We start from the raw sequence: 12782 nt of genomic DNA, 5'->3' as shown, positions 1-12782 counted from the left end.
ATTGACATGGCTCTATTGCTCCGCTGGATTTTTGAAATTCGTAAAGGTCGAATTAAATTTAAAAAAAAAATAAAATGCCAGTAGTATAGCCCGGCCGTCTCTTCAAAATAATAAAAGCTTCTTCTTCTTCCTTGGCACTAAAGCCCTTCAACTCTTCGAGAGGTCTCGGACAGAAGCCATTTCTGGCTTGCTGTGTACCCGTAAGCAAAGTAATCGCGTAGGCGTACGGGGAGGTGGTCTGAGAAGGGATTTGAACCCCGCTCCTGCCGTGTGAAGACCGGCGCCATTATCGCCTCGGTCACCAGACCGCGCGGTTAAAAAAAACCTAAGGAACCTACTAATACATCGCTGTTACTTTTATTTTTAAGTTCTTATTTATGTTTTAAAACCAAAAGCTTGTAAAATTGCGTTAGACAGTAGAACACAAAAAAGTACAAAAAAGTTCACCACTAATTAACAGCTGTATCAGTAGCGGTATACCAAATACCAACCTGTTTTTTAACATCCTAATAAACGACAGAAAGTTTTATTATCGTCTGGTTCGTAAAGTAACAGTTAACACGATTATCTCCGATCCTCTCATTTAACAGGTGATAAAATTTAGCACCTCATTAGTGGGATCAATATAAACAGGTACATTGTAATGCTTCTACGAGAATCCCAGGGAATATGTTTGTCAAACATGATTGAAGAGTTCACGTGCATTGTTTAAACAATACTAAATTGTTAAATTCTATTTCGAACTCTATTTAGTGCCTGATACACCTTCCATAAACATGCTCCTGACAGAACATCACACCTTCCGAGCCGCATTTTATCTCATTTATTCCATCCATTGGTTCTACCATCTTGCCCATCGGCGAACCGACAAAAAATCACGTTCATCCATCCATCGTCGATCCATCGCCCATCAGCTGTTGTTTAGACCGTTTTGTAAAACATTAACAAACCAAATAGCTCCAACCGTCGGTTGCCTAGAATCAGCACACGTTTGACATGCACACGTACACGGTGCACAAAACCATCGTCTAAACCGTCTAAACAGTTGTGTACTTACCCGGGCCGGACAGTTATGAGATTTGCCAGCAACCTTCGCACTCGACACATTCGACACTGTCAATGTCATGGCCAGCATCGAGCCCCAGCAGCCCCGACAGTGGGACAAAATGCGCGTGCGAGTCTACATCAAATTACGCGCCAAATTACACCCGCGGGCATAAGCAAAAAGCCACCAAACGCACTGAACAGTCTGTTCCTCCGAACAGCTACCATGTGTGTGCTACCGTTGGGCTTTTTTATATGAAGTTACGATAACGAGAAGTCATTTTGGATGCAATTGTGACGCTGTGCGGTACGGGGAAATGACGAGTTAATGGTGAATTAGTGTCCGAGTGGCTTGGGAATTATTTTGGGCTGTGGAGAAGATTATTCAGGATGGTAGTTAGTGCACAATGGCGAATCAACTGCATTGAAAATAAGCAAAAAACAGTTGTTTATCAGACAGAAAAATAGATCAGGCTTTAAATAGATTTATTTTCCTTTTCAAGGTGAAACGGTAAACTGGACTGTTTGTCGCTGGTATTACATTGTTTCGTGTTTCTCTTTATCATTTCTTAATTTTTTACATTTTTTATGTGTTTTGGTAAATTTGGTTTGATTGTTTGCTTTTTTCCACTTCTGTGTTAAAGCTTTTGGTTGGCATTGGATTTCTCTAACTTAAATTACCTTTTTTATCTACTTCTATTTTCTATTATAATTTGTATCTATTTCTTTGTATTTTAAAGATGATTCAAACCTATTTTCAATAATTGTTGTCGAAATTTAAAATTAATTTTACATTGGCAAACTTTTTAGAAAAAAAATTCTGATAAATTGTCTATGAAACTAGAATTTTGATTTTCAATTTAATATTTAATTTAATAATACATTTTATTATTGTTTTTTTCTTATTGCTTTCTTACTTTCAGTATTTTAGGATGCTTGCTTGCTTCTTTGTTTTTGTTTATTATTTTATGTTTTTTGTTAGCCTTTACTAATGTAATTTGTTTTGGAAATAGTTATATATTTTTTCTACTATTTTCTTCTATTCTTTACATATTATATTCCTTTTCATTCGTTATGATTTTTCACTTTACATATCTTTTTTTAATTTTTTTTATTTGTTTGTTTTTCTTTATATTTTTAAGTTAGATTTTCATTTTCTATTTTTTGAGTCAGAAAACTTTCGTGTTAGTGTGAATAAATCTGCTTACCCTTTATTTGTGTCATTGCGATTTGGACAAGCCTCTAGACATTCGTAACAGTTTTTATTTCTTTCTTGCATCATTTAAGCTAAACGAGTCTAACCTATTCCTTCCAAAGGGGTTACAGTTATAATCACATACCCTGCTCATTACCTTGAAATTCCACCGTACAGTTCATTCGCAAAACATGAATGATAATTACCTTGCAAAGTCGGCAGCAGCTATCAAAACAATTAACATCTACGTGCAGCATTGATGAACTGCGCGAGCTTCGTTCAACCTGTGTTCAACCTTGATGAACCTTGTTGCGTTCCAGCTCTTTAGGTTCGTTTAGGGAACCCTCGTTCAATGCGCTTTTCTCCCGGACATTTAGATGCGAAAATTCGTTTCGAGTAGAAATAGAACGATAAACGCCGACGGTTAGATACTAATTATAATTTATTTTCAATCTGTCATAAACACTAAACACTAAGGAGCAGCAAACTGCTTTGTTTCGTATATACTTTGTCCAGTGGCACAATAAAAAGTCATTTAAAATACTATCACAAGCTACCAAAAACTCTGCGGGAGACCCCAGCTTTTCACTGTGGCGAAGCTCAACTTTTCCTTTCAACCGTTCCGTCCGCTGTCCCTTCTGCCTTGATCTCCTTGAGGTATTAGAGCATCTTGATTCTCCCCACCGAGGGGCATTGCGCTCCACGATACGGTTAATTACCAGGCTAGGCACGAGAATGGTGAGAACAATAGTAGAATGTGAACGTCATTGGCACCTAAAACAACGTTCCAACAGCGGTTTGCTTGAATTAGAAGGTACAGCCGTTGAACGGAACTGAGGGTTTTTAGAATGGAATCTCTCCCCAGCAGCCGATCGGTGCGAGTCGGTGGGAGTGGAAGTAAGATGTCGGATCAGCTGTCGGAACGGAAGAGAACAGTGACGCAGGTTCCTGGTATAATACTGACGCTACTGGAGCTTCACGCACGCTTCCGTGATGGTATAAGTAAGTGTAGACCAGGTCCGGTCGCCTTAAACGGACACGCGATAGGTTTTGTCATTTTTGTGCAATGCTCGCCGTAACCGGGCCCAGCGCGACTCCAGTGGCTGATAGTTGCTGCAGAACTCTAGGTATCGTTTGCGCACTTCCAAACTTTCCGGACCCCAGTCGGAGAGCGGTTTGCTGGCGGCAATGATGCGCTTCTTGAGGGTGGTTTCGTTGCGTTTGCGGATGGCAAACCAGGCCCACACCGGGATGGGTACCAGTGCACCTACGTAGATACACCAGCCAAGTACTGTGGACAAGAGAGAGAGAGAGAGAGATACCATAAGGATCCGTTTGGGAAGATAAGTAAAGGTGCTTGGATCTCGGTACTCACCATGATATACATCGTCAATACCCTGCGGCCGTTGGCTCTTTACCAGCCCAATAATAAGCACCACGATCAGCATCACTGGCGTCAGCAACTTCCAGCAGAATCGCCACAGGAATCCGGTCCGCCGGTTCAGCATGAACTGAATGTCTCGCGTGAGTTTCCGAATTCCGTACAGCCAGCAGAATGCAAACAGCTCGAAGATGGCCGACGTTAGCGTCACAAACTGCACACCGTAGTAGTCAAAGTAGTCCAACATCTTCGATCCGGACGGTGTGACGAAGAGCAATCCCAGGGCGAACCCTAGCACTCCAATTATGACGACCGTTTTCCAGGACTTCAGACGCGGCGAGCTGTCCTGCAGAGCCGTCATAACACTGTTAATCAGCCCGGTACAACTTCCAACGCCGAGTGTTAGCAGCATGAAGAAGAAGAGCAGTGCAAACAGGTTGGGAACGTGCTCAAACTTTGCCAGCGCATCGGGATACGTAATGAACGTCAGCCCACTGCCCGGTTTCACCACCTTCGTGTAGTCCGTTTCATTTGTCAAATGTCCCAAATGTCCAATGATTGAAAACACTAGCGCACCGGAGAGCAGGGACGTGAACGTGTCCAACCATGAAATGATCATCGCATCCCGGTAGATGTTGTTGCTGAAGTTGTTGTACGAGGAGAAGGCAATCACACCGCCGAAGCAGATCGACAGTGAGAAAAAGCACTGCGAGACGGCTTCCTTCCAGACGTCCGCATTTAGCAGCTGATCCCAGTCGGGCGTGATGAAGTACTTCAACCCGTCGCCGGCACCGTCAAGCGTGAAGGCATAAATCGCGAACGAGATCAGCACGACGTACGGGAAGAGGGCCAGAAAGTAGGCAACCTTGCCCGAGCCACGGATGCCCTTCACCATCATGATCGTCATCGCGACCCAGATGAACAGCAGACAGAGCGTCAACTTCCAGTCGGGCACACCGAACTCACCCTCGACGAGCAGTCCTTCACCGGTGACGGAGTGTCTGGAATGGTACAAGCAACGGTAAGTATACACATGTTTCGACTACGTCCCGGGACGAACTTACGTGTAGTACAGCTCGGCGGAAGTCTTTATCGGCAGCGAGTTGTTAAAGGCCGGTGTTGGTCCGGTGTTGGAGGAGTTGACACAGTTGATGCCGGTCCAGCCAACGTTGCAGCTGGCCCACGGTAGCGGGCTTTCAAAGGAGGCGATGAAGAAACGGATGGCGGTGGCAATCGTTGCCGCGTAGTACACGATCACCACACAAATCGATACCATCTGTGCGATACCGATACCTGCAGAAAACCACGGGCGGGTGTGAAAGCGGGTCCCGTGAGAAGGGGGTGATAAGAGTGGTCAATATTTGTGGCGGTAGGAATGTTGGCTGTGGTCGTGACTGGCGTTACACATGAATTGTGTCCATAAAAACACCGGGGATTTTACGGCAAATTCCATAGCAGGAAAGTGGCGAAGGCATTTAAAAAAAATGGATCTCATTTTGCTTTATTGTATGATTTAAATTTGTCTCATAAATTTTAGCTAAACTGTTCCCTCCTGGTCACGATTTTTTGTCCAGGTTGTAGACTCCTCAAATTCAGAGTGAAATTAAGTGGTTTTTCAATCCCTTGATTCAATCGAGATATGAACGCAGATCGGGGTTTGTTAAAGTTCTGTGCTTTACCAACTGAGCTATTTTGACGCTCGTCGATTCTAGAGCATTTTTGCCATATAAATGCATGACCCATATTGGTAATGCCGATGAACAAATGAACCTATTGATTATCATGTCTGACTGTTTTTTCATGTAAAACGAGGTTCAAAGGTTAAGTAACGGAGTGTCTATCATTCTCAATGTAATCTAACATCAATGGAATAAATTATAAATACACTCCCACCTGCTCATAATCGCAAGAAAAAAATGAATGCTTGTTAAGCTATATTGTTTCAGCTTCGTCTGTGAGAACTAGTATGGGAATTATGTTTTCTATCATTTTTATACTATTTTTTAGTTAAAATAAAGTGATTTTAGCTTTTGTATGAGTGTACTTGGTTACAGGAGTAGGATCATTGTGTAAGCAAACTAGGTAGATGCTTAGGATCAAAAGCTTTCAAAGGGCCCTTAAATAGTAGTGCGGTTCTGGGGACTTTGAGAATTAAGCATCTTAGAAGCTCGATCCAGGAACGGTGATCAAGTCTCATCCAGACCGCCTCCCCGTGCGCAGGACTGACTATCCAGTTACGGGTTAAATCAAGTAATGGGAAGCTCTAAATGGCAGGCCTCTGGACCTCTAATGGTTGTAATGCCAGAGAAAAAGAAGAAGCTCAATTTGAGGACCTCTGGTCCTATCGACGGATTCGCAGTGTTAAGGGCTTCAACTTCTATTCTGCTGAACGCAAAACTCAAATTTATTTCAATGTTAACAAGTCCATTAAAAAATGTTTCAAATTTAAGAATAGGATAATTAAATCCTACAAAAATTGTACGATAAGTTTTGTAAAATTACATTAAGTATGACAAAAAATATAATACACTTTTCCGAAATATTTTTCATCATAACGTTGTTAAGTATAAAAATATTTATATCAAATTTACATTATCACACATATTATAGTGAAATCAAAATTTTGGAGAGCTTAAAAGAATCTTATAGGAAATATTTGCAAAATCTAGCTGGTCCACATTATAAAAACACTCGATTTCCTATGAGCCTCCTATGAGTCAAACAAAACACAGCTAGAGTGATAGTAAGTACAATGGCGCATCAATTTCATTCAATTAAACTACAATTGAAAAAAAAATACCCACAATAAAGTGCATTTAGCCGGAGAAAGGAAGTAAACCGCTGGCGTGTGGGATAATGACGCCAATTTTCCGGCACTTTACAACGCCACATTCCCGTTCTAAATGACTTTCGTAAAAAAAAAAGCGCATTCCTTTAACACACTTTCTATAAAGACGCAGTTTGTTCGGTTGCTGTAAATCCCCCGTCTGTAATTCAGCTGTGCAAAGGCGCATGTTCTGGATGCCATCCGCTTTCTTCTAATCCCCACTAAAAAGTCAACACCTTTCTTACCTCGCATGATGGGCGACACATCGTACACCTTGACGCTGCCACGGCTCGAGAACTGGCCCATCACCATCTCCAGGTAGTAGATGGGACGTCCCACCACGAGCAGCACAATCAGGTACGGGATAACGAACGCACCACCACCGTTACGGAACGCGGTCGACGGAAACTTCCACACGTTGCCGAGCCCGACCGACAGTGCAATGCAGGACATCAGGAACTCTACGCCCTTGTCCCATTTTTCACGCTCAACGGCCGGTGGTTTCTCGAGCTTGTCCAACGCTACCGGCGGTGGTTTGATGCCATTCTGTGGCTGGTCTGCAACCGGCAGCCCAGCATCATCGGACGCTACGAAGCCAGGATTATCCGCACCGGACATTGTGGTGACACTGTTTGCTGGTTGGAAAATCAATTCTCCTACCCTTCTGTACGCGGCAGGGTCGTTAAGCGGTCGAGCGAACTACGGGTGCCTCTCTCTGTGTGTATGTGTGTGTCCACCGGGACACAATTAAAATGTACAATTTTTACCACTAAGCACCACATTCGCTATGGAGAAGGGCATTCGTGTTGGTTTTTTTGTTTCGTCTTCTTGGTAAGAAATTAATGCACCAACAGATCCACCGTCCACGTTCACTGGCCGGGTCTAAATTATACTATCACGGTCGAGGCACGATCGGCAGCGGTTAGTTGCGGTTGTTTTGTCTGATTGCAACTCCACGATTCGGCACACGATGGGGCGCGCTGAAGCGTGGCGAAAAACAGACACTTCTCAAGGATACTCTAGTACCGTACGAAGGACAGCGCCATCGAGGTACACTCACACACACACGATGATCAATCACTGGTACGCATTTGAGGCTCGACGGTTCCGAGGATCGCTGACACCTTAACCGAGTTGGAATTGCGGTCGATGATCACTTCTTAGACACTGTGCGCGATCTCGGAGTACTACCTTAGTAGCCCAGTGTAGCTCACTTCCTTGTCACAATTTTGGTGGCTTGTCTCCAAACTGTCTTTAATTTCTCTTTCTTTTTTGGTACTCAGCGCAGGTAGCACTTTCACACATACACACCACCGATCCGACGAACAATCTCAGCAGTCGAACCCCGGGAACTGAGCTGCTGCGCGTGTCCGCTCGACTTGAGCGCTCGTTTGCTAGTGAGGTGTTCCGATGTCGGCGGCAATTAGTTTATAGCCATCGAGCCTGCCAGTGCTCGTCTCGATTCTAATCAGCCGGACCGACGGTCTGCCTTGCTCTGCTCGGCGGGTCGCCGCCGCACACACAGGTGAAACGATTAAACTCTCCCTGGTTGAGGCGCCCGAATGGGAAGGGGCGATCGGTTGCTTTAAGGGGGATTTTTTCGTTGTACTTCACTCGTCCATATTCTTTAAGCATCAAACTTCCCGTGTGTGTGTGTCTGAGCGCGGTGGCTCCAATCATAGTGAGATATAAAAATTCAAAGTCCCAAAACTTGAGTGCGCGGGGAATTCTATTAGCAATCTTAGCAAAAACGCATCACACACCGTTAAGGGAGCGTCCGTTTGATGGGCTGGTTTTAAGGCTGCCGGGCGACATTGGTCAAAGAAGTGCCCAAAGTAGAGTTTCGCTTACGTAAAAAAGCCTCGACCAAGAATACGTTTATTTTTTTTGTGTAGCGAATTATATTTGCACACATTGTTCTTGGTGTAGTTAAAGTTGTACCAAGACACACGTCACGCAGGCACAACACAAAAATTGCACACTTCAACAAGTTGTGTAGATTTGACTTTATAATGCCTTCACCGGGCGAGGCAACGCATTAAAGTGGCGGAAAATTAAAGCGTGTTAGTTTGCGGGGCATACTTTCGATTTTGTTGAATCATTGATCTACTTCAGCTGACGTGTTGATTATTTCCTTGTTTTACATTTTGACTTCCTTTTGTTCTGTTTTGTTTAGGGTTACAATTTAATCTGGGTTCTGTTTTGTTTTAAGAGATCCTTTGTTCAGTAAAGATTTGCATAAGTTTTGTTACTATTTTTTGTGATTTAAACAAAATTTTGATTATTTTTTTGTGTTCGTTTAATATTTTTTATTTTATATAAAAATATCGATTTTTTCTGAAGGCGTGAAAATATTTTCTTGGTTTTACATCTTATATTATTTGTTGTTTTGATTTACTTTTCTTTTGTTTATTTTGATTTTTTTTAAATATAATTTTTGTTTCTCGTTTTATGCTTTTTATAACTATTATTTTTGTATCCTTTGCCATTTGTTTCATTTTTATCTGATTTTATTTGATAAGTTTTTGCTTTTTTATTATTTTTTGTACATATGAGCGTCCTTGTTATCAATTTTGCAATAACTTATAATCATTCTTATTCTTGTTTTTTTTCGCTCATTCTTATTTTTTATTTATTTTTTACATACTTTTTCGTTTATTATTCAGTCCTTTTTGTTTCTCATTTTATGATGTTTATTTTCTCATCGTATACAATCTTTCTTTAGCTTGTTATATGTTTTACAAATTGTTTTTCAGTTTTGTATTTCAATAAATCATGCTGTATTTTTGTTTTACTTGTTATCATTTTGCGAATAGTTTTATAGCTTCACTCTTTTTATTTTTAGCATCAAGATACCTTTTTTTGAAACTATTTCCATCAAAACAAATTGCAACTTCGAACAGCAAATTGGCAACTCACGACAAATGAACATTTTCAGTTTGCTCGACTGTAGTTTTTTGCTGTTCTTCTCGTATTGGCAATCAAACTACAAAAGGCCCTGATCTCATCGACCATTAAGTGTATTAAATTCCCCTAAAACCTGCTCGCGTGATTCCTCCCCCTCTCTTCAACTGTGTCTTGCTTGTCTGCGCGAGTTTGAACGCTGTTTAGCACCAGCCTCTGTTTCACCTTCGCTGGACAAATTCCGCATTTTTTTTTTGGGTGGACTAGAGATCCGTGGAACCCAAATCCTACTAATTTCGAAATTTTAACGACTGTTTGACGTAAATCGCTACTTTATACCGAAAAGGGTGAGCAGCTAAAGGAATGAGAATTTTAAACTCTATCATGCTTGATCTTATTATGCAACCAGGGTAACTCCTGCGGGAGAATGCTTATCAGCAAAGGCAGGAACGATCCGCCAGTTCACGTGCTCCAGCTACGATAGCAATATGCACTGCGCACGAGGACCCATATAAATATTTGCTCGCGAAATGCAATGTTTCTTCAGATTCCAGGTTCCTTGGAAGGCCGGATCTAGATCCAGATAGAGCCGGCTCGGTGGCGTGTGTGCGGCGAACCCTCGTAGGCAAATAATAGAACCCTCTGTCCCACTAACCGTCAACAGTTTGTGGCATCAAAAGCAAAACAAAACACTGAAAAACTGAGGACTCTCCCCAAGTGGTGTCATAATTTGTTATGGGCTACAATTTCCTGCCCGATATCGCTTACCACCGACACCGGGGGCGAAAAACAAAACTGACGCCCGCTGGATGCATTTCGCCCTACTCATGTCATAGTTTACGATTTAATTGATATATCATCGGCACAGATAACGCACCTCTTCCCAGAAGCAGCCCTATTGGGTGGACTGTTTGTTTTTGGGGAGTTTTTTTTTCCTTGCTCTTGCGCCATTTTACTCAACTCGGAGGGGCGCATCCCGCCAAAGTTCGGGTTCGCGGCGCCATGTGTTCGGGCTCGAGTCTTACTATATTACCGTGTTATTGAAGTGTAATTACAAACCTTCGGATAAAAATAAAGGCTGAATGCGCGTACGCGAAGGTGCGATTTCGATCTTACACAATCGACGCCCCGGTCCGAAGCGTATCCTGGTTCTGGCAAACAACTTCACATCCCCCAGATCACACGCCGGTCACGTGGTGCTGGTAAAAGGCGCAAGCGACGAGTCAATATTATTTACACCCATGCCATGATTTGCTATCTTGTCTCGAGAGCAGTAAAAGTTCTACGGAATGGTTTGCTCGTTTTTTTTTTGGTTAAAGCTAATCTTTATCTAACAGACGCAATCTGCGCGAAATGTCGTGTCATGGTGAAGAGAAATTGTGGTTTATAATCAGCGCATTCGAGTTCATATACTTGAGTCATCGGGTTAGCCATATCCGGTGGAAAGTAATCCACCATTTACATTAGGTTAAATTAATGCTTTATTTTAATTTTAAATTAAATAATTTAATTTAATTTATATAACAAAACAAAAATGAAACAATGCTATTATCAAGTTCTATTATTGTTTTTTTCTTATCTTATTTTTCATAGGAGCTACTATTTTTAAAATATTGTTTTCTTTATATGATTTGTCGCACAGAGTTTTATCTTTTACATTTCTTAATAATATTTGAATGTTTTTATTCTGTAATTAACGAGCCTTTTTATTATGTGAGGGTCCAAATCATTGGATTTGTTCCATATTCTTTATTCTTAGATTTATTTTTATCTCTTTTATTTTATTTTTTTCTTTTCTCTTTTTTTTACAAATCTGACCTAAATGTTTAATATATTTTCGGCGGCTTATAGTTACAGTGTTTAAGTTTCGTTAATTTGTTTAACCACTATGAATTTGATAATTATTAAATTGCATTTTATATTTTACTTTTTCTTCAAATTTATGAATCTTTTTGTACATTTTATATCACAATTGTATATTTTATCCCACACACTTGATTCTCTTTTTCTTATTTATATTTAACTTTTTGTATAATCTATATATTATATTTTGACTGATTTAACGAGTGCTTATGATTTGCTTCTATTAAAGAAATTGTATTAGTATAATATTACATTAAATTATGTTATTTGACATAAACCAATTTTTTTTTATTAGTTTTAATGCATTACGGCTGATGCTTTTGATTTTTTAAATCATTTTAGTCATTCATTTGGGATAAAGGAGAATAATTTAATAAGCTTTATTAAAAAATCTAAAACAAAAAAAAAATATTTCAAAAGGCTCAATTTAACGTATTCAGCCGTAGCTCTTGTAAGCAGAACGCTTTATCTATGTACATTGTTTGCTGTAAAAATATTTGAAATACCAATGTACGGTGCCTGCCGTACTTCACTTTCTACCAACACTCGAAACACTACACAATGCTAACAATTATATCATTCTACCGGCTTATTCAATACTCTCATGTACTAGCGAAAGGGACCGCTTCTCAATAATTATTCCGATAGTCGCGCAAAGGTGTACTTATATCGGTGCACAATTTGTTGGACTTCCTTTTTGCACAATTACCCTTTGGAGGTTGTTCATCAAACGTTCCAACTTCCGAAACAACTGCTCGATTTGATTGGTGTGATTCCTTCCTACACGACTCGCTCGCTACCTTCGATCAATCACATTTGCTAACAGCTCACGTATATCACTCGCATCCGCGGGTTGGCATTCAGCCGAAGGGAAAGTACCACAATCCCTCTCCAGTGGTTGGGAGTTTTATTCTTCTAGCATGATAAACTTTAAATGCGCCTCTCATTCCCTTGTTTTCTGGCACGAGTTTTGAGACACGTTCTATAGGGGCCGGGTTTGTGCAAGGCAGAATCTAATGAGCTAGCTTTAGCAGGGTATGTACCGTGTTTATTGGAGCTACTTTATTTACCAGTTACCTTGGGCTGTAGTGCTACACCAGCCGCACAGGATTACCTCAGGCTTGAGGCTTCGCTGGTAGTCGCTTTTTCCCTGTCCACTTTCTTGGATTCCCAAAGAGTTGCCCATTTATTTGGGATTTTCCCTGTGGAGAGTCCGCATTGCTGGGGCTTGACAAGCTTTTATCCTTAGCATTACAGATCGTACGCTGTGATCATGTATCGTTTTAGTTTTTTTTCGGTCTCCTCCTTCTCAATGTTGATGTTGGGCAAATGTTGGGAATCCCTTTTCGTTAACGCACATCACTGTTGACCATCTACGTACGGTGTACGTCTGTGCCTTTTGCAGTCATTTGTTTATTTATTTTGGGCAACGGGCATGATGGCCACGCATATTAAATTGAGCGTCGCGAGATGGTAAAGTTTACGGTGATTTTTTGTTGTCAACCTTGGATCAGACAACGAATAAATTATAGGACTGCAAAATATGCTGCGTGTGTGACGAATGGAAA

The 12782-nt window shown here is 41.1% G+C and overlaps 1 protein-coding gene across 1 annotated transcript; it reads right to left on the bottom strand.

Annotated features, from left to right (window-relative positions):
* Nucleotides 1-2659: 2659 nt before the first annotated feature.
* LOC118504076 (sodium-dependent nutrient amino acid transporter 1-like) lies at nucleotides 2660-7938 on the bottom strand. Its single transcript, XM_036038138.1, has 4 exons — nucleotides 6693-7938; nucleotides 4685-4913; nucleotides 3615-4621; nucleotides 2660-3530 (listed from the first exon to the last, which is right to left on the bottom strand). The coding sequence occupies exons 1-4, from the start codon at nucleotides 7063-7065 to the stop codon at nucleotides 3268-3270; spliced, it is 1872 nt and encodes a 623-aa protein (XP_035894031.1). The 5' UTR covers nucleotides 7066-7938; the 3' UTR covers nucleotides 2660-3267.
* Between the last annotated feature and the right edge of the window lie 4844 nt (nucleotides 7939-12782).

Source organism: Anopheles stephensi, chromosome 2 (assembly GCF_013141755.1).
Source record: "Anopheles stephensi strain Indian chromosome 2, UCI_ANSTEP_V1.0, whole genome shotgun sequence".
Taxonomy (NCBI): Eukaryota; Metazoa; Arthropoda; class Insecta; order Diptera; family Culicidae; genus Anopheles; species Anopheles stephensi.
Note: the sequence above shows the minus strand (reverse complement) of the source record. Positions and strands in the feature narration are given on the sequence as shown.

What these genes read in the sequence shown, in the direction of transcription:
- LOC118504076 (XM_036038138.1), bottom strand. Translation starts at nt 7,065, where the DNA reads ATGTCCGGTGCGGATAATCCTGGCTTCGTAGCGTCCGATGATGCTGGG. An exon ending in TGTGTCGCCCATCATGCGAG is followed by an intron (nt 4,914 to 6,692) that starts GTAAGAAAGGTG and finishes GGTTTTCTGCAG; the next exon opens with GTATCGGTATCGCACAGATG. An exon ending in TATTGACGATGTATATCATG is followed by an intron (nt 3,531 to 3,614) that starts GTGAGTACCGAG and finishes TCTTGTCCACAG; the next exon opens with TACTTGGCTGGTGTATCTAC.